Source organism: Sceloporus undulatus, chromosome 6 (genome assembly GCF_019175285.1).
Source record: "Sceloporus undulatus isolate JIND9_A2432 ecotype Alabama chromosome 6, SceUnd_v1.1, whole genome shotgun sequence".
Lineage (NCBI taxonomy): Eukaryota > Metazoa > Chordata > Lepidosauria > Squamata > Phrynosomatidae > Sceloporus > Sceloporus undulatus.
In genome coordinates this window covers 100,746,535-100,765,827 of record NC_056527.1, presented here as the reverse complement: position 1 = coordinate 100,765,827, position 19,293 = coordinate 100,746,535, and the positions used below count along the sequence as shown (strand labels likewise).

Below are 19,293 nucleotides of genomic sequence, written 5' to 3'. Positions count from 1 at the left end.
ACCCATCACTGTTTCTCATTTATGAGTATTATTTATTCACACTTGTGTCACTATTGCCATGCTCATAACACTCCCTGCCCCAAACCTACTTCACCTGGCATCAACTGCAATTGGGAATAGGAGGTCCATTCTGCCAGCAATGAGAGCATGAGTGAATGGGATTTGACTCGCTTTAACTGCCATGACTCAGTGCTATAGGATTCTGGGATTGTGATGGTGATGACAACCCCACCCTGAAAAAATACTGCCCAAAAAATCCAGTGATAGGTGTGTCTTAGAGTTGACATTAGTCAGAAATAATTTGAAGGTACACAACAACAACAAAAACAATAGCAACAAATTATTAACCTTTATTTATAAAGCGCTGTAAATGTACACAGCGCTGTACATACAATCAAATAAAATGTTGCAACAGTCCTCAGTTGCATCACTATCTTTTCACTGTCCACTTCCTGATTGCATTGAGAGGATAGGAAAAAGGTGAGTTGGAGAGGGGCACTTTCTCTTCCTCTGAGAACTACTTCAAAAACTGCCCAGTTTTTGAACGTATTCCCTGTGTAAGGAGTAAAATGATGAAATTATTTATTTTCCCCAGAGAGTACAAATAATGTAGATAAGGACAACATGCCATTTGATGACTTTCTGTTAAGAATGCTTAGAGAAGAGGTACGAAGAATAAGGAAAAGTTGAGGTCCAATTATGTTTTCTGATAAAATATGCTGCACTCCAGGGAGTAAGATCTCAAGAAACTAGAAAGATTTTAAATGAGTCTCCTAATCAGGCATGAGGCAATTATTTGCAGCTGGAGACTCACTCTCTGTTACTGTTATGTATGATGTGTTCCTAATACCCAGTGTAGACCAAAAGACAACAGCATATTCTTTGACAATTATGAAGAGCTGGGATGACATGATGAATGGACTCGCATACTGTTGTCCACATGGAAGTTGAAGGGTAAGCTGACTCATACAGTACACATTTTTCTTTCAAACTGTTTTGATATGTTTTGTTGATTTTGTGATGGTGTGGAGATATATTTCATTTTTTCCTTTTCTATCAGCTCTCTCCCCATCAAAAATCTCCCTTTTTATTTGTAAAATAATTCCTCTTGGAACAACATTGTGAGCAATGGACAAGTGTTCTCTAGTAGACAGAGGCACAGCAGACTGATGTTTCCACCCATCTTGCCAGCTATTTCCGATGCAAGGAGAAACTGTAAAAGGCACCCTGCTTCTGATGGTCACACCAAAGATGGTTTGTGGCACAGGGGTGGAAATAGCAGTCTGTTGAGCTCTTGCAGTGATTAATGCCTGATAAGTCAGGACTGGGTCAGGAGACAATACCCAGTAAGAAAAGTGTCCTAAACTAGGTAGCTGATCTAGATTATTGACCATACTTTCTTGATTGGATATCAGAAATATAACCTGACCCCAGGATTTTAATGTTTTAATGTTCTAATATTTATATTACACTTTGTTTTCAGTAGAGTTTTATGGATGATATTTTGAAATATGTGTATATTTCAAAACTATGGAAGGCGATCTCATTTTCTGGGGAACTCTGTCCTGGACCAATATTGTCTTTGCCTTTAGATTTCTGGGTTGTTATTACTTAATTATAGATATTGGCATGAAATGTGTTGCTAGTCATACATAAACTCGAGTAAAAGGGATTTACCTTTATTTTGATTTACAATTCAAGAATTCTTTGAATGAGTCTACTCTAATTGGGACTAACCAACAGGATTCAAGCCAGTGCTGATTGACTGAAAAATATGATTATGAGTCAAAGGAGATGGGGCAGAGAAAGTGGCCAGATATCACTTCTGATTCCCTGAGTGCCCCAGGACCACTGCAGGAGCATGATAACCAGACACCATGGTCCTGAGGGCCCCCATACCATGGTTCTGAATGGGCAGCGAAAAGGAGTGGTAAGAAACCACTCCTTTTGTGGTTGATTTTGGGCTGTGTTCAGCTGACCTCTGAGCGATCCAGAGGCATGTGTCATGTGCATGCCCTGCCCCCAGATTGGCCCAACAGTAGCCCTTTTGTGCCATCTGTTTGAGGCTTATGTTTTGTTATGAATATGTGCTCTGTTATCTTGATTTCTTTATTGCTGGATGGCTCTTGGTTGTAAGACCAGGGTATCAATATCAATATTAATATTAATATCAATGAATTCCTATCATGATATCTTGGAAGAAACAGTCAGTTGCAATTGTTTTTCTACAAACGATACAGAAAATGAGGAGGGAATAACATTCATTGTTAAATCAAGGAAATTCAAAATTTATTAGCAGATAAACTGTATATTAATAAAGACTTCTCATCTTCCTCCTCCTACAGGTGGTTTGCAAGACAACATGAGCAACCTTACTTCTGTGTCCACTTTTCTGCTGCTCCAGTTCTCAGACATCCGAGAGATGCAGTTCATTCACTTCCTTGTGTTCCTCGCAATGTACCTGATGGCAGTGACAGGGAATCTTCTCATCATCATTGCAGTTGCTCTTGACGACCGCCTGCATACCCCTATGTACTTCTTCTTATTCAATTTGGCCATGATTGACCTTGGAACAATTTCAGTGATAGTACCAAAATCTATGGCTATGTCTCTGAAGAATGATAGATCGATTTCTTATTCTGGGTGTGTTGCTCAAGTTTTCTTTTATTTCTTCTTTGCATCTTTGGATCTAGTTGTGCTAACTATAATGGCACATGATCGCTATGTTGCAATTTGCAACCCACTTCAGTATGAGAGAATTATGCACATGGGAGCCTGTCTTCAGATGGTAGTCATTGGGTTCATGGCCAGTCTTTTGTATGCCACCATACATACTAGTGGCACGTTTGGCACCACCTTCTGTTCTAATATTGTCAACCAGTTTTTTTGTGATATCTCACAGTTACTAAAACTCTCTTGCTCTCACATTAATCTAGTGGAGGTTGGGCTTCTTGTCATAGGTTTTGGTATAGGAGTGGGATGTTTTGTCTTTATTATTGTTTCATATAGCCATATCTTTACCACAGTGCTTAGAATTCCTTCTGTTCAAGGTCAGAAAAAAGCCTTCTCTACTTGTCTTCCCCACCTCACTGTTGTCTCCTTATTGATTTTGAGTAGTTTCCTTGCCTATGGGAAGCCTTCCACTGGTTCTTCTTCTACTCTGGATATAGCCTTTGCTGTGGTATATACTATAATTCCTCCCATGCTGAATCCATTCATCTATAGCATGAGAAACAAAGAGATCAAGAGTGCCCTGTGGAAACTGTTCAAGTTCACATTTATTTCTAAAAGGCTATTTTAAATCATTCTATAAGAACACCACTTAATAATTTTCAGAACTGAACAATTGTATCCTGTATTTGTAACTTTGTGGCATAAACACTTTGAAAGCCAGTATGGTGTAGTGGTTGGTGTGTTGGACTATGACTCTGGAAATCAGTGTACAAATTCTCACTGTGCCATAGACATGCACTGGGTGAGCTTGTGTGAGTCATAGAACTTTATTGCATTGCCCCCAGAATGGCCCTGTCACGTTCCCAAAAGGGGGCATGACCAGAATGGGATGGGGTAAGAATGGATGTTATCGCACAGAGAAACACCACCACTGCTGCCAGATTTTCCCATCATATCCTACATCTGTCCAGATGGCACGGTTTTTGAGAATTGTTCAAAAGCATTCTCAAAAATCACGCCCTCTGGAATGGATGTAGGACCCGATGGGAACGTCTGGCGGCAGTGTTCCTCTGTGTGTTAACATCTGTTCTTAGCCCCACCTCATTCTGGTCACGTCGCCTTTTTGGAATGCGACAGGGCCGTTCTGGGTGCAACGAGATAAAGTTCTTTTACTCTCAACTCCAGAAAACTCCACTGGCTCTCTAAGCCTTAGGGTTGCTCTAAGTCAGAAATGACTTGAAGGAACACAACAATAATAAACATTAACTTAATCAACATTCTGTCACACAGATTATTTTCTGATCTATCTATTTCTTTTCTTTGTTCCATTTTTCTTTTTGTGTTCTGTTTCTCTCTCTATGCCTAATGGATAAATAGTATCCATCAAGTTCATCCACACCATCCTGGCAGAGTACCATCCTGCCTTGGTTCCAGCACCTGGTGATAAGCCTTCTTTCCATTGCAACTAGTCTTGTTCTGGTCTATGGGAAGGGAAGAGCAGCTGGCATCTTCTGGATTTAATCCCTACTACCACCACTGTCATTCCCTTTTCTTTGTATTTTGTGTCTTTTTAGATTGTAAACCCAAGGGCAGGGAACAGTCAAATTAACAATTTCTAAGCTGCTGTTGGAGCCTGTTTGGCTGAAGGGAAATATTTATAAATAACTGTCAAATATAAACTCCAATTATTTTTTTATCCTATTTCCATGACAGAAAAACCCTGCCCCCTCCCAAAATAATGGGGATATAGTATTAACTTTGGTCAAATGATGCTGTGAAACTGAAATTACTTAAATGTTTCACACATGTCTTCTTTAGATATTAATGGGAGATACTGGTTCTCCTATTATGCAAGATGAGTCCAGATGAACACTGCAGGATGCCCCCTCTGATGCTTTTCTTCTCTGTATACTCACACCAAGACAACCCAATGTTTTGTACCAAGTGTTCCATTTCACACCATTGAGCCCCATTGCCTACTATTTAGTGAAGTGTTTTGAAAGAGTTGAAAGGAAGACTACAAGAAAAGAAAAGAAAAGAAAAGAAATTGAACAATTCTGTCCATTTATTTATTTGTACAAAATTCTAGCCCATTGTCATTTAGAAACAGAAATGTTGCCAAAGCTGATAATTTACTGATCAAAAATACAATCATGTTCATAGTATTTTCAGGGATTATAAAACTCAGCACATTTTCCATAGATCTTCCCCTGGCATAAAATAGTGTGTTTGTCTGGAGGTCTGTGTTTGTATTTTTGTATTATTCACAACCATATCTGGACCATTTAGTTAGATGCCAGACTGGTGAAAACAAATTACATTACCTGGTGCAAAGTAACAGTGGCTGTAATCCTACACAAGCATGAGTATATGAATAAATATTAAAACCTGTGCATATAATCAAAAGGAAACCAAGTATATAATTGAAAAGTACACACAAGGACACTTCAGTCCATGAACAAGATGTGAATAACATACATACATTACAAACATGTGAAGAAATATGCAGAGATTCCTTTGGGAGTAGGAAAAGAATGTTGTCTCAAAATTTGACATGAAAGAAGGCTGGGATGAGAATGTAAGCTTTCACTACTCCATAATCAAAATTTGGAAACCAAATTTCCAAAAAATTTTCTCACAATCACAGAACCAATTTTTGCTTTCCTGAATGTATGAGTCCTGTTGAATGAGGTCCAATACTCAAGATGCCTCTAGGATATCCATATGAGATCAACTGGCTTCTTCGACTGTCATACCTTCAGTGCCTAATACTAAGAGGTGTAGCAATAGGAATATTTGGTATTTATTTCAAGCAGAGTCAGTGCAATATGAGCTTGTGGTAGGAATATGAGAAAGTACTTGAGCTGCTCTCGTAAGGAAACTTACATTTATTGTTTCAGGAAATCCATCATGAGATAGGAAAGGAGATAGGTGAAATGCATTTATCTACAATTCAGTACAACAATCCTAAAAAGCTGGCTCTTATGTGTAGGTGTGAGCTATTATTAGGGTGGAGCCTCACGGATGCTAGTTTCCAAGATGAAGGGAGACAAAGGAGTAACTAACTTTAGTCCTTGGGGGAAGTGATCTTTGAAGGCAAAAAGGAAGCAAAAAGGTTTGAGTACATAGATCAAAGAAAGATAGAGAGAAGTGAAACAAAAATGCAGGCATGCTGTCTAGAGTTGTCTTTTCTGACAACTATTTTACAAGCGTTGATGCCTCTTTCTTCCCAACAATCTACGCTGTGTCTGCATTGCAGAACTAATGCATTTTGACACTGCCTTAACGGCCATGGATCAATCTTATGCAATCCTGGGATTTGTAGTTTGTTGTGGCACCCTGAGGGTATTTTGAGAGAAGACTACCTAGCTAACAAAACTACATATCCCAGAATTCTATGTCATAGAGTCATGGCAGATAAAATGATGTCAAGCTGTATTATTTCTGCAGCTCTGTTTCTGACCTGAACATTATATACAACTATGATGACCAATGGCTGATCATAGACTTTTCCACCATGGATCCATATGATCTACTGTCTAAGTTAGAATTCATCACCACATGCTGTGGCAGCAATTTCTATGCATTAGTTCTGCACTGGTAATTTACTTTAGGAATACATAACATATAGTAATCAAGGTTTTACTGGACTGCAACTCCCATCAACCCTAACCAGCACAGCCAGTAGTGAAGGCTGAGAGGAGCTGCAAGCCAACAGTATCTAGATAGCCATAATTCCCCCCCCCCCAATCTCTAGTTTATTTGCTCTACACTCTACACACTTAGCAGTGAGACACTGGAATATAGTAGATCTCTCTTTATTCATATCAGAAATGACACCTCTTGAATTCAACCCTTCTTAGGAAACAATGGAATTTTTGATATCAGCTCATAAAAATCATTCTTCTAATCCATATTTCATATCAAAGTGCTATGAATTGAATTTATTTATTTACAGTCTTTGACCCAAATATCTCAAAGTTATATAAACATTATCAGTAAAATCATTCTTACAAAAAACTAATAAAAACAAATTAAAATCCAACTGCACATGTACACAAGAGGTGTTACCACTAACATAGGGAGATCATAAAAGGAACAAACCTTTAACTTCTCATTCCATCATTTAGCCATAGGTCTGATCCTATGGCTAAATGTGATTTGTTTGTGAGTAGCAATAGTGACAGCACAAAATTGGGCCATATATTCAGTAATTTGTGGATCTATATCCTTGAGTAGTAGTGTCAGGTAGTGATTAGATGTTTGAACTGGAAATTTTTGTAAAATTGGGTGGATTAAAGAGGAGCGCACACCTTGATAGAAAGGGCAGTACAATACAATATGCTGGAGTGATTCCACTGAGGTGTCAGAACATGAGCATGTCCGCTTCTCATAAGGGAGCAACTTATATTTCCCTTCTAAAACTGCTGAGGTAAGAAGGCTAAAGTGGGCTGCAGTGAAGGGTGACCTAAATTTGGGTACTAATAGCCTAGACAAATAGATTGGTCTAACAAAGGTCATTTCCAGACTACCTAAAACTGGGATATTCCTGATTTTACTCCTGTGGTTCTGTAGTTCCATAGTGTACTATGTTAGTCCTGATATTTGGTCAGTGGTTGATAGTCAGGGACTGAGGAGGAGTGCGCTGATTTGCGAATATTGGGCAGCCATGCAACAAACAAACAAGCAAATAAACAAACTGCTTGAAATAAATAAATAAATATAAAATAAGCAAGAAACTATAAGGATATGTTTACAACATATGACTGACAATACAAATATTCATTCAGCTATCATTGTAGATCACTATGCTTGCAACCAAGCATATACAAAATTCCATTCACTGTTACTAATACCGAGATCATGTTGCCTTTGGCTGGTGCTACACTGCAAAATTAATGCAATTTGACACCACTTTTACTGGCATGATTCCAACCTATGGAATCCTGAGATTTGTTGTGGCACCAGAGCTCTCTGAAAGAGAAGGTTAAATATCTCACAAAACTACAAATCCCAGAATTCCATAGCATTGAATCATAGCAATCAAAGTGGTGTTAAACTGAATTAATTCTTCAGTGTAGACGCAACCAAGAAGGCTACCCCAAACCTAATAGTTTTGACAAGGCAGCTTTGATCTCCTTGTTTCTCATGCTGTAGATTACTGGATTTAACATGGGTGGAAAGATGGAGTAGATCACACTAATGATTAGATCCAGATATGATGCAGTGGTAGAGGAAGGTGGCCTGAGGTAGGCAAAGCACCCAGTGATTACTAATGTGGAGAAGACAATAAGGTGAGGGAGGCAAGTGGAAAAAGCTTTTTGCCTCCCCTCCACAGAAGGTATTCTCAAAACCACAATGAGGATGTGCACATACGTTACAGTAATGAAGATGAAGCAGCCAAGGACAATGCTAATACTTAGTACAACAGCTCCAATTTCAATCAAGTATAAGTCAGTGCAGACAAGCTTTAGTAACTGTGGAATTTCACAAAAGAACTGGTTCACAATGTTTGAGCAGAAGGGGATTCCAAAGGTGCCACTGGTGTGTAACATTCCATAGAGAAATCCAATGGTCCATGAACCAGCAACCATTTTGATACAGGCGCCTCTGTTCATCACAATGTCATAGTGCAAAGGTTTGCAAATAGCAACGTACCGATCATATGCCATGACTGTGAGAAGGGAGATGTCCGATGCTAGAAAGAAGAGAAAGAAAAGAACTTGTGCAACACATCCTGAATAAGAAATGTGTCTGGTATTCATGAGAGAATTGGACATGGACTTGGGGATAATGACTGAAATTTGGCCAAGGTCTTGTATGGCTAAGTTCATCAAAAAGAAGTGCATGGGAGTGTGCAAGTGATGATCCAAAGCTACTGCAAAGACAATGAGAAGATTTCCAACTACTGTTGCCAAATAGAGTATCAGAAACACAATAAAAACTAGGATCTGCAGTTCCCAGACCTCTGTAAACTCCAAGAGCAGAAATCCAGCCTCTGACAGGTTCAGCATTGTGCACTCAACAGAAATTGTGCTGTGAATGTGAGAGGCAATAAAAATATAGTTTAAAAGTTACTATCTAATCTACTATTTCATTAAGACAGACTTTAAATAAAGTGTTGACCTTAAAGAACTTATAGTACGAGGAAAGAAAGTGGAAGTTTAGCTGGATAGTGGCACCTTTCTATGTGCCTTACTGCAAGACATCACCGTTCTTCAGTTCTCATCCTGCTGGAGATGGTTGTAAAATTGACTATTTTTTTTCCCAGCTGGAAAAGTCCATTTGACAAAATACATGCTTTTATGACCACCTCCCATGGGAAGTAAACTGAAAAACTACGACATCATGCAGTAAGGCACAAAGAAAGCCGCTACTGTCCAGCTGAACCTCCAGTTTCTTTCATCATGCGATATGCTACAAAGTGTATTTCCATTCTTCTCATTTGAGCTGTATATGACATTACATGAAAGCACAAAACTGAAACAAAAACCCAATACATATATTAAATAACTACTCACATATTCATTTAACTGTCCAGATATGGAGTCTTACAAGAGCATGGAATACATAGGTATAATGTGATAGAGGTTTCTTGCTGAATTGGTGCAAGACTTTATTTATATCCCACATGTTCAGCATTTTCCATTTCACTCTTTGTATCACTCCATTTGCTTCAACTGGAAATTATATTTGTGGAAAAAGGAAGCATGTTGCCCACTACTTCTTCAGAATTTAAATTTATAACAGAGAAAGTCTTATTGTATGGGAATTTGTTCTGGCTAAGCATGCATAAGAACTGTACTGTTAGAACATATGAATCCCTTAAAATGTTCACAGGCAATGGACATTTGCTAGAGGTTATGAAACAGAGAATTTTTTTTGCTGTAGAATATTTTTGATGATTGGTGATCTATCAAGCAGGTACACTTCTTACCCCTCCCCCCAAATTTATATTGGTTAACACTACAATACACAAGAGATGTATAGGCTAGCACTGTAGAATTTGCAGCAAGTAGTTCCAATCTTTCATAGCTTTGTGGTACTCAGATCTGTCATTTAGACCAATGGTTCTCAAATATTTGCTGTCCAGTTGTTATAGACTTCAATTTCCAGAATGCCTGGAGAGAGAACCAGGGCAGCCAATCAAATGTCCTTGTAATCTGATGCTTCCCATATGTATGTGTTTGTATGTGTGTAAATGAGATCAAAAATAAAGTAGAGATGGAAAACACTGGCGGGCTACACACCGCCGCTTTGCGGCGGTCTGCCGCCGCCGCCAGAAGGTCCGCGGGGGAGCCGGAGCCTATAGACGGCCCGACTCCCGCGCGGACCGAAAAAAGAAGCTCCAAAATGGAGCTTCTTTTTGCGTCGCGTTTGCGACGTAGCGAGGCGCCAGGGGCGCGCTCGCTACGTCAGCAGCAGCGCGACGCGTCTGGACGCTATGCGTCCGATGCGTAAAGATGGCGGCGCCCATGTAGAAAGGGCGCCGCCATCTTGTACGGACGGAGTCCGTAATAGGACATGGGGCGTCTAAAAGAGACGCCCCTTTTTTAAAATGGGACGTCCGGAGGACGTCCCAAATGACCGTCTGGAAAGCCCCACTGTGTAATATAACACTTTATGGATAATCCAATAAACATATGTTATTGTTGTGTGCCTTCAAATCGTGTCTAACTTATGGCAACCCTAAGCTGAATCGATCAAGGGGATTTTCTTGGCAAGTTTCTTCAGAGGGGATTTGCTGCTGCCTTACCCTGAGGCTGAGAAAGTGTGATTTGCCCAAGGTCACCCAGTGGGTTTACATGGTCGAGTCAGGATTCAAGCCCTGGTCTCAGAAACCACTACATTACACTGGCTCTCATAAAATATGATAATCCAATTAAAAAATTAAAATGTTATAACCCAATAAAAATTGGGGGGGGGACCAACTTTAAAGAGACATTACTTGTAATAAAATCTTGAATTGGAAGTATTCCTTTTTGTAGAAAATTAGTAGGAGAATCCTAAACATATAAACTCAGAGGTAAGATCCTTTAATTTTGCTAGGACATATGCCTACATGACCCAGTCTTGCCAAGGAAACTCCGTGATAGGTTTGTTTTAGGGTCCCCATAGTCAGAAATAACTTGAAGGCACACAACAACAACAACAACAACAACAACAACAACAGAGCAACAACAACAACAAAATATACCGACATAAGCATGAACAAAACTGCAACTATAAGCATTTAGCATACTTTTCTTATAATAATTAACTTTTTACTTCAATGATATTGCTATACATGCTCGGAATAAGCTCCAATGAATTCAATAAAACTGCCCTGTTGTTCAATAATCTAAGAATGATACTTGCTTTGGGTGGCTAAAATAATAATTATATCAGTACAATATATATACAATTTAACAAAAAACATTCCAAAAATACTGGTAATATAAAACTATAAGAGCTGCTTTAACAAAGATTAAAACCAACTATTTGAGATTATGTACAATTCATAACAGAGCACAGAATTTCTGCCACTTTGTTGATTCATTTTAGAAGACAATGCATCATTATTTTATTATTATTATTGTTTTAAAAATAGAGTTCATTTCATGATGTGTTCAGTGGGATAGACCAGCATGTTATAAAGTATCTTAAACATTTCCCCACACTTTTTAAAAAAATAAATAAATTATATTTGTCATTCTATCTTTGAAGAAATGCAGGATATGAATAAATACAAATAAATAAAATATTGTTGCATATGAGTTTGACTCACCTCTGACAAACGGATCTTCTGACTTTCCCAAAAAGTTATCATATTTAGCATGGAAAGAAGAACTATATAAATAACAAAGTATACATGTTTATGTGTCTTCAAGTCTCTTGTTGACTTATAAGAGCCCCATGAATTTTATTGGGTTTTCTTAGGCAAGGAATCCTCAGAGATGGTTCTACCAGTTGCTACCTCTGGAGTATAGCCCACAGCACCTGGTATTCATTGTGTTTCTTTGTAAATTGATGACAGAATCTTCCTTCTACAGCCACTTGAGAGCACTGTGTAGCTCTTCAGACTTCCCCAAGACATGAAAGAAATACTTTACCTTTTTGCTGAAACAGTCAAAAGATGCTTTGTTAGTCTCCAGAATGTGAAACAAGTTGTGCACTCAATAGACACTCATCTAACTGTGAGAATATTATTAGCTTAAGATGGTAAGTTTATTATTTATTATTTATTATTAACCTTTATTTATGAAGCGCTGTAAATTTACACAGCGCTGTACATGCAATCTTTTTAGTTAGACGGTTCCCTGCCCTCAGGCTTACAAACTAAAAAGACATGACACAGAAGGAGAAGGGAGTGGTGACGGGAAAGGGTAAGAGGTCCAGCAGTTCCTCTCAACCTCCGAGGCCTGGACCAAGGCAGATGGACTGAAGGGAGGGCTTGGCTTCAAAATGGAAGGTTAATCATTATCCATGGAAAATACATACTCACAAGTAGGATAATACATATAAAGTACATAGCAATACAGGAAATGGATCGATAAACAGCCAACAACAGAACATCAGATAGTAAGCGACAATTATGCGATGCCTGGGAAGGCTTCTCTGAATAGGATGGTTTTCAACTCCGTTTTGAAGCTGGTTAAAGAAGTGATGGCTCTTGCTTGTGGAGGAAGAAGGTTCCAGGAGTGAGGGGCAGCAAGTGAAAAGGGGCGAATCCGGGATGGGGCAGAGGAAATCCTGGGCTGAGACAGGAACCCTTGACTACCAGAACGGAGGGCCCTGGTGGGAAGGTGAGGAGAAACAAGGTCTGATAAGTAAGGAGGGGCCAGTCCGTGGAGGGCTTTGAATGTCGACAGCAGGAGCTTATACTGAATGCGGAAAGGGAGAGGGAGCCAGTGAAGGGATGCCAACACAGGAGAGATGTGGTCAGAGTGGTGGGTGGAAGTGATAATGCGTGCAGCTGAATGCTGGACAGAGATTAAAGGACGGAGGTGAGAAAAAGGAAGCCCAGCCAGGAGGACATTACAGTAATCAAGTCGTGAGATCACTAGGGCATGGACCAGGATCTTGGCAGTAGAGGCGGAGAGATATGGTCGGATTTTGGCAATATTGTACAAAAAGAATCTACAAGCCTTGGCTGTGGTCTGGATCTGAGGGATACACGACAGAGAAGAGTCAAAGATAAAGCCAAGACTGCGGGCTTGCTGGACTGGTTGAATGGAAATGTTGTCCACAGAGACAGAAAAGGAGTGTTGAAGGTTGGGCTTAGGAGGAAAGACAAGAAGCTCCGTCTTGGACATGTTGAGCTTCAAACGCTGATGGCGCATCCACTGCGAGACAGCTGTAAGGCAAGACGAGACTTGCTGTTCAAGCCTTGGAGAAAGGTCTCACATAATTGCATAATTATGTGAGAAATGACCGGTCACTCTGGACAATATTCAAAGGAGTCATTTTTCTAGTACAATTCACATTGTTATCTCTGTTCTGCAAATGGGGAATCTCTGTTTCTAGTTCTACTAGTTGCATAAATAATCACACAAGCAATTCTAAACTGGTTGCACAAGTAGTAGTGTTGGACTATGATTCTGAAGAACAAGGTTCAAATCCCCACTCAGCCATGAAACCCACTGGGTGACCCTGGCCAAGTCACACTCTCCTAGCCTCAGATGATTCCAGTGGCAAACCCTCTTTGAAGAAAACTGCTGAGAAACCCCTTAGAGTTTGCCTTAGGGTCGCCTTAAGTCAGAAATGACATGAAGACACACAGCAACAAAAGTGTTCCTAAGCACCATGAGAGCAAGTGCATTATCATCTAAGATAGGAAAGTTAGTAAAAAGAGTTTAATGCATTTGGTTATTTATTAATAAGCTTAAAAAATAACATTCTATTCCCGCGATTTAACAATATTCTGTCACAAAAATCACTACCAAAAGGAAACTGAAAAAATGTCATAGGTGATTTTATTCAAATTTCTCCCCTATCTCTGTCCTAAGCTTAAGATAGGCGACAACTGTATGAATTTTAGAAAACCCAATTTCTCATCCATCCCATCAATGCCCCTTTCTCTCACCCTGATAATCTCATCTCCTTAAACTTCCCATTTTTTTTTTTTTAGCTTTTTGCTCACCCTGTGAACCCCAGCAAACTTCCCTGGGAAAAGAGATTCAAAATTTACTATCTGGGGACAGATAAAGAGACTTTATGCAGTGCCCAGCATTTGACACAGCTGACAATGATCTTTCCTTGGATTTGCTCCATAATTTAGGATTTACCGATTCAGTTCTCAGCTGGTTCACATCCCATCTCTCAAATCACTCATTTACTATGGCAGCCGGAGGACATGTATCTTCCTCTTTTAGTTGGGTTACACAGGGCTCCGTTTTGGGCCCACTGTTATTTTTCTGCTATTATAGTATCGTGTTTTATCTTCATATAATACTTTCTAATTACTGTAAAAAAATTTTTATCCTTAGATTGTACGTCATTGGCAGGATGTAATGTTTGGAACTGTTTCTGTTTTTGTAAAGGGCCATGTAAATGTATGACACTATACAAATAAACAACAACAACAACAAGTTTCATACCACTTTAATTGTCAGTGCTTCATTTTATGGAATGCTAGGATTTATAGTTTCATGAAGTGTTTGGAATTCTTTATAGATAGGCACTAGAGCAGAAGAAGGAATTATGAGGCTCTCCAGATATTGTTGAACTGTAGGCCACAACTTTCCTCACCATTAGCTATGTTGCCTTAGGTTTGTGGGAATTGCAACATCTTGCAATTCCTGTCTGTACACTAGAGTTCTTCAGAGGAGAAGAGTAATTACTTACCAAACTGAAAAATCTCAGGATCCCATTCATAATTTGTTATTGTATGTCTGGAAGTCATTTCTGACTTATGGGGATCCTAAGGCCATAATCATGGGATTTACTCAGGGCGATTTATTCAGAGGGGGCTTGTATTTGCCTTCCCCTGAAGCTAAGACAGTGTGGCTTGCCCAAGCTCACCCAGTGGGTTTCCATGGCTGAGCAGGGATTTGAACCTTGGTATCCAGAGTCATAGTCCAGTACTCAAACCACTATACCATGCTGGCTCTTGCCATACATATTAGCCAAGAGAATTAAAGTGGTATGAATTGGATATAACCTTGTAGTGCAGATTCACCCTCAGTCAGTTTTGTCCTAGTCTAACCTGATACAAAAAAACTTTCTTTCCCCCTCTCCAGTCCTTGGACAAAATAAATGCCAAGAAACATAATTGCTAATCTATATATGTGATATAGATAGATAGATAGATAGATAGATAGATAGATAGATAGGTTGTTGTGGGGCCTAAAATTGTTTCTGACTTATTATGATGTTTTCTTGACAAGATTGTTACTGCGGCAATTTGTCTTTTCCTTCCTCTGAGGCTGAGAGAATCTGATTCACCTAAGGCCACCCAGTAGGTTTCATGGGTGAGTGGGGAATTGAACCCTGGTCTCCAGAGTCATAGTCCAACTCTCAAACCACTACACCATGCTGGCTCTCTAGATAGATATACAGGCAGATAATGTGGACTTCTCGAGAGATCAGCAATGCACCACAAGGGGTCTGTGAGTTTTCTTTCTTTTTACACACACATAACAAGACTGCATACAGTATCTTATTTTTCAGTTTAGAATAACTTTCTATACCTGTGCTGCCTTATTCATACATGTTACAATATCTGAATCGTGTCTCTTTTCCTACCCAACAAGAAGTAAATGATCAATGTTTAATGGAACTCTCTTTCCAATAAATACAGTTTGGATCTAGGAAAGTTTCTTCAGATGGAGGAGTTTCTACCACTGGATCTCTGGATCCAATCTTGTATTTAGCACTGCAGGTATGTAAAATGCAATTTACTTAAAAAGCAAGTCCCATGGTTCCTTATTAGTGTGATTAGGATTATAGACATAAAATGAAATCTTATACTGTATATGTTAACTCTGAAGTTGATCTTACTATCTTCAGTTAAGATGACATAAGACTGCAGCTTTTGCTCATAACTTTTAACATTTCTTTAAATTCCTGCAAGTATATGCAAGGAAATGTCATTATGTTGTCATTATGTTGCATGGATTAGATCCTGATTTAGACATTCTTAGAGGAGTCAGCTTGAAATCAATGGGACATAAGTTAGCCAGGACTACTTTAAGTTCTGTTCATTTAATCAGATTACTCTATAGATGACTGTCCAAACCTGTACCCATATAGTTTGTGATTCTGGCCCGGGACAGATGGGCCTTTTGTGGCATCGCAGCGGAGCAACTAGGGTTAGGGACCGCATGGCAACTGCACAGTCCTTAACCCTAGCACATACTGGCGGCGCTATAATGGTGGCACCTGGGTACACAGGTGCTGCCATTATGACGTAATGGACGCATAGCGTCCGCACGTCATACCACGCCAGTTACATTATGAGTGCACCATTGGCACACTCAAAGCGTAACTATGCTGGTGGAAAAAGAACCTGTTTTTTCTGGGTTCTTTTTACTCTGGAGCAACAACAGGCACCGGCAGGCGTACAAATCCATGTTTTGTAAGTTTATTTTCTACCTCTGCCTTTATGCATTTTACCTGCTTGAATGGAAATACTGATCAACATACTTCTTATTTATGATATACAACACACGCATAGATGGAACATTTCTTAATATTTCATCATAACTAGTAGTTTCTTCCTACTTCTAGATCCAGACATTTACAAAAGGGATATGCAATATGTATAGTATATCACTTGTTGCATTCAACAACTAATTTCAAATGGACATGTGTATAAAAAAAATATATAGATGAATAATACAGTAGAACCCAGACAAACACTGGAAATCTACAGTATACTTCAGCATCAACTGAACATTCGGAAATATATTTTTTCTCATGTAAATTTTTGATGCTAGGTCAAAGCAATTCATTGCAATTTAAGGAAACAATGGGTTTGATCTAGTCAACCTTACTTAAATATATGTGAAATATAAGTTCCAATATAAGTTCTCTTCTAGAACATGGCAACATAACATGAAAAAAAAAAACAAAGAAAAATAAGTTCTAATGATTTCAAAGGGAACTAACAAGACTATCCTCAGTATTTTTGTTCAGAATCTAGTGCCATTTGATTCAGTGGGAAATACTCCCAGATAATATTTGAAGTTATATCATATTGAAGATAGAGCAAGCTTGTTTTCTTCTAATTCAGACTACAAGAAAAGATATTCCACCTAAACAATGGAAATAAATTCTTGATGGTAAGGGCTGTTTGACAGTGAAATATGCTACCTTGGAGTGTGATGGACTCTCCTTCTTTGGAGGTTGTAAAAAGAGTCTGGATGGCCAATATTATCACCAGTCAGGCCTGCCAGAGCATTCCAAAAATGGGGAGCCACAGGTGACAAGGCCCTCTATTGTGTTCTTTCTCCCTTCCACACACACACTAGTGGGCACAGAGGAGGGCTCTCCAGCAGATTTCACTCTTTGGCAGACATTTATAAGAAGGCTACTCCTTCACACACTGAGGCTCCAAGCCATTTAGAGTTTGAATGTCATCAAACAGCATCTTGAATTCAGGCTGGAAAGAAATTGCTATGTGTTGTCTGAATGGTACACCACCAATCCTGCTGCTATATTTTGTACTGTAGCTTCTAAGTCATCTTCAAGAGCAGTTCCACCTATGATTCTATGATTGTATTCCATGATTTTAAGTGTCCATAGGGATGTAGCTTAACCTACTTAATGTGGACCCCACCCAATATAAGATGCACATACTGCACAACATTATCTTTGCTAAAGTAAGAAAAAAAATCTTTGTTTGTTCTATAATGAAGATACATATCTGACACCCCAAAGCAGGCAATACAGTGTCCTAATATTTTTTTTCCTCCCTCTATTCCAACAGGTATAAATTAGGATTGTTAGAGTGAAAGCTGGAGATGGTTCCTGTCCCTTTAAAGGGCATACAGAAGAGAGCATTTCAGCAGGTGTTGCTTGTTACCTGGTTGTGTGTCAAGCAACACCTGCTGCAATTTCCTCTTCTGCACAACCATTAAAGTTAGAGTTGCCATCTCCAGCAATCCTAGGTCTAATGGAATTAGGAAGTAAATATAATTCTTTCTTTCCTCCTTATAGGAAGGACTTCACATCAAAGGAAAATATGTCAAATAAAAGCAAAATTGCTGAGTTTCTCCTTCAGGGAATAACTAACAACACCCAGGGATTCCAGATTTTGCACTTTGTATTGTTTTTAGCCATTTATTTGGCAGGACTTGGTGGGAATATCTTCATCATCATAACTATAGCTCTCAATCACCGCCTCCACACTCCCATGTATTTTTTCCTGATGAATTTATCCATTGTTGATCTTGGCTCCATCTCAGTCACTCTCCCTAAAGCAATGTCAAATTCCATCATGAACAGTCAGTCCATTTCCTATGGGGAGTGTGCAGCTCAAATGTTTTTCTTCCTTTTCTTCATGACTTCAGACTTTTCTCTTCTTACTGTCATGGCATATGATCGCTATAAAGCTATATGTGACCCTCTGCATTATGAGTCCCTAATGGATAAGATAGCCTGTCTCAGAATGGCTTGTGGTGTCTGGATCAGTGGTTTTCTCAATGCAGCATTTCACACCGCAGGCACATTTTCTTTGAATTTCTGCTCAAATATCATCCACCACTTGTTTTGTGAAATCCCTCAGCTCCTTGAATTGTCCTGCTCTGATGGGTATGGAGGTGAAACTGTGTTCATTGCTATGTCTGCAGGTTTGGTCCTTGGATGCTTTGTTTTTATCATTACTTCATATGTGCATATTTTTGCTGCAGTGCTAAGGGTTCCTTCTGTTCAAGGAAGACATAAGGCCTTCTCCACTTGCATACCACATCTCATTGTAGTCTCCATGTTTGTCTGTTCTGGCATTATCACCTATCTCAGGTCAATTGCCAGATCAGCCTCTGATTTGGACCTCGTTTCAGCTCTGCTTTATTCTGTGTTGTCACCGGTAACAAATCCTGTCATCTACACCATGAGAAACAAAGACATAAAAACTGCTTTTCAGATGTTATTAAATGGGAAAATTTAATCCAAGGATCCTGTTAATTACATCAATGTGTTTTGGCAAAGAAAGAACTAATGTGAAAGGACATGAGGTTTATTTTTAAAAATGAATAAAATTCTATTTAAATAAACATTGATGTTGTTGGGAAGCATGCTATATTGTATTTCTGTTAGAAAAAAATAATAGGAGATTTATAAATCTTTTCCCCAAATTGCTTATTTGTTCTTAAGACTTGGATCACACTGGCAGCAGTGAACCTATATCTTTTAAGATAAGTCTGATGTTTTAGATCAACCATGTCAAAATTAAAAGATGTGATTTTTCTTTTTCTTCTTCTGTTGTCTATTGTTACAAATGTTACAAATTCTTGAACATTTTGATGTTGCAGAATTTCTTCACCCATGTGCCTATTACTGAAGCTCATAAAAACTAATGGAACCTTCCTTGCATCCTTCCGAGGTCGCTAAAATGAGTACCCAGACTGTTGGGGGCAAATTAGCTTACTTGCTGTTCACTGCTATGATCTTTGGAATAGCGGTATATAAATAAAACAA

At 39.0% G+C, this 19,293-nt stretch overlaps 3 protein-coding genes across 3 annotated transcripts; 2 read left to right on the top strand and 1 right to left on the bottom strand.

The window, feature by feature from the left end:
- The first annotated feature begins 2,356 nt into the window (after positions 1–2,356).
- On the top strand, positions 2,357–3,301 carry LOC121933736 (olfactory receptor 14A16-like). The gene has a single exon (XM_042473725.1). It carries the CDS (start codon positions 2,363–2,365, stop codon positions 3,299–3,301), a length of 939 nt encoding a protein of 312 aa, XP_042329659.1. The 5' UTR covers positions 2,357–2,362.
- Positions 3,302–7,769: 4,468 nt separating this feature from the next.
- On the bottom strand, positions 7,770–8,687 carry LOC121933735 (putative olfactory receptor 14L1). Its single transcript, XM_042473724.1, has one exon. The coding sequence runs from the start codon at positions 8,685–8,687 to the stop codon at positions 7,770–7,772; it is 918 nt and encodes a 305-aa protein (XP_042329658.1).
- A 9,152-nt stretch (positions 8,688–17,839) lies between these two features.
- Positions 17,840–18,763, top strand: LOC121933734 (olfactory receptor 14A16-like). Its single transcript, XM_042473723.1, has one exon. It carries the CDS (start codon positions 17,840–17,842, stop codon positions 18,761–18,763), a length of 924 nt encoding a protein of 307 aa, XP_042329657.1.
- The last annotated feature ends 530 nt before the right edge of the window (positions 18,764–19,293 follow it).

Coding starts and splice junctions, on each gene's coding strand:
- LOC121933735 (XM_042473724.1), bottom strand. CDS start 8,687: ATGCTGAACCTGTCAGAGGCTGGATTTCTGCTCTTGGAGTTTACAGAG.
- LOC121933734 (XM_042473723.1), top strand. CDS start 17,840: ATGTCAAATAAAAGCAAAATTGCTGAGTTTCTCCTTCAGGGAATAACT.
- LOC121933736 (XM_042473725.1), top strand. CDS start 2,363: ATGAGCAACCTTACTTCTGTGTCCACTTTTCTGCTGCTCCAGTTCTCA.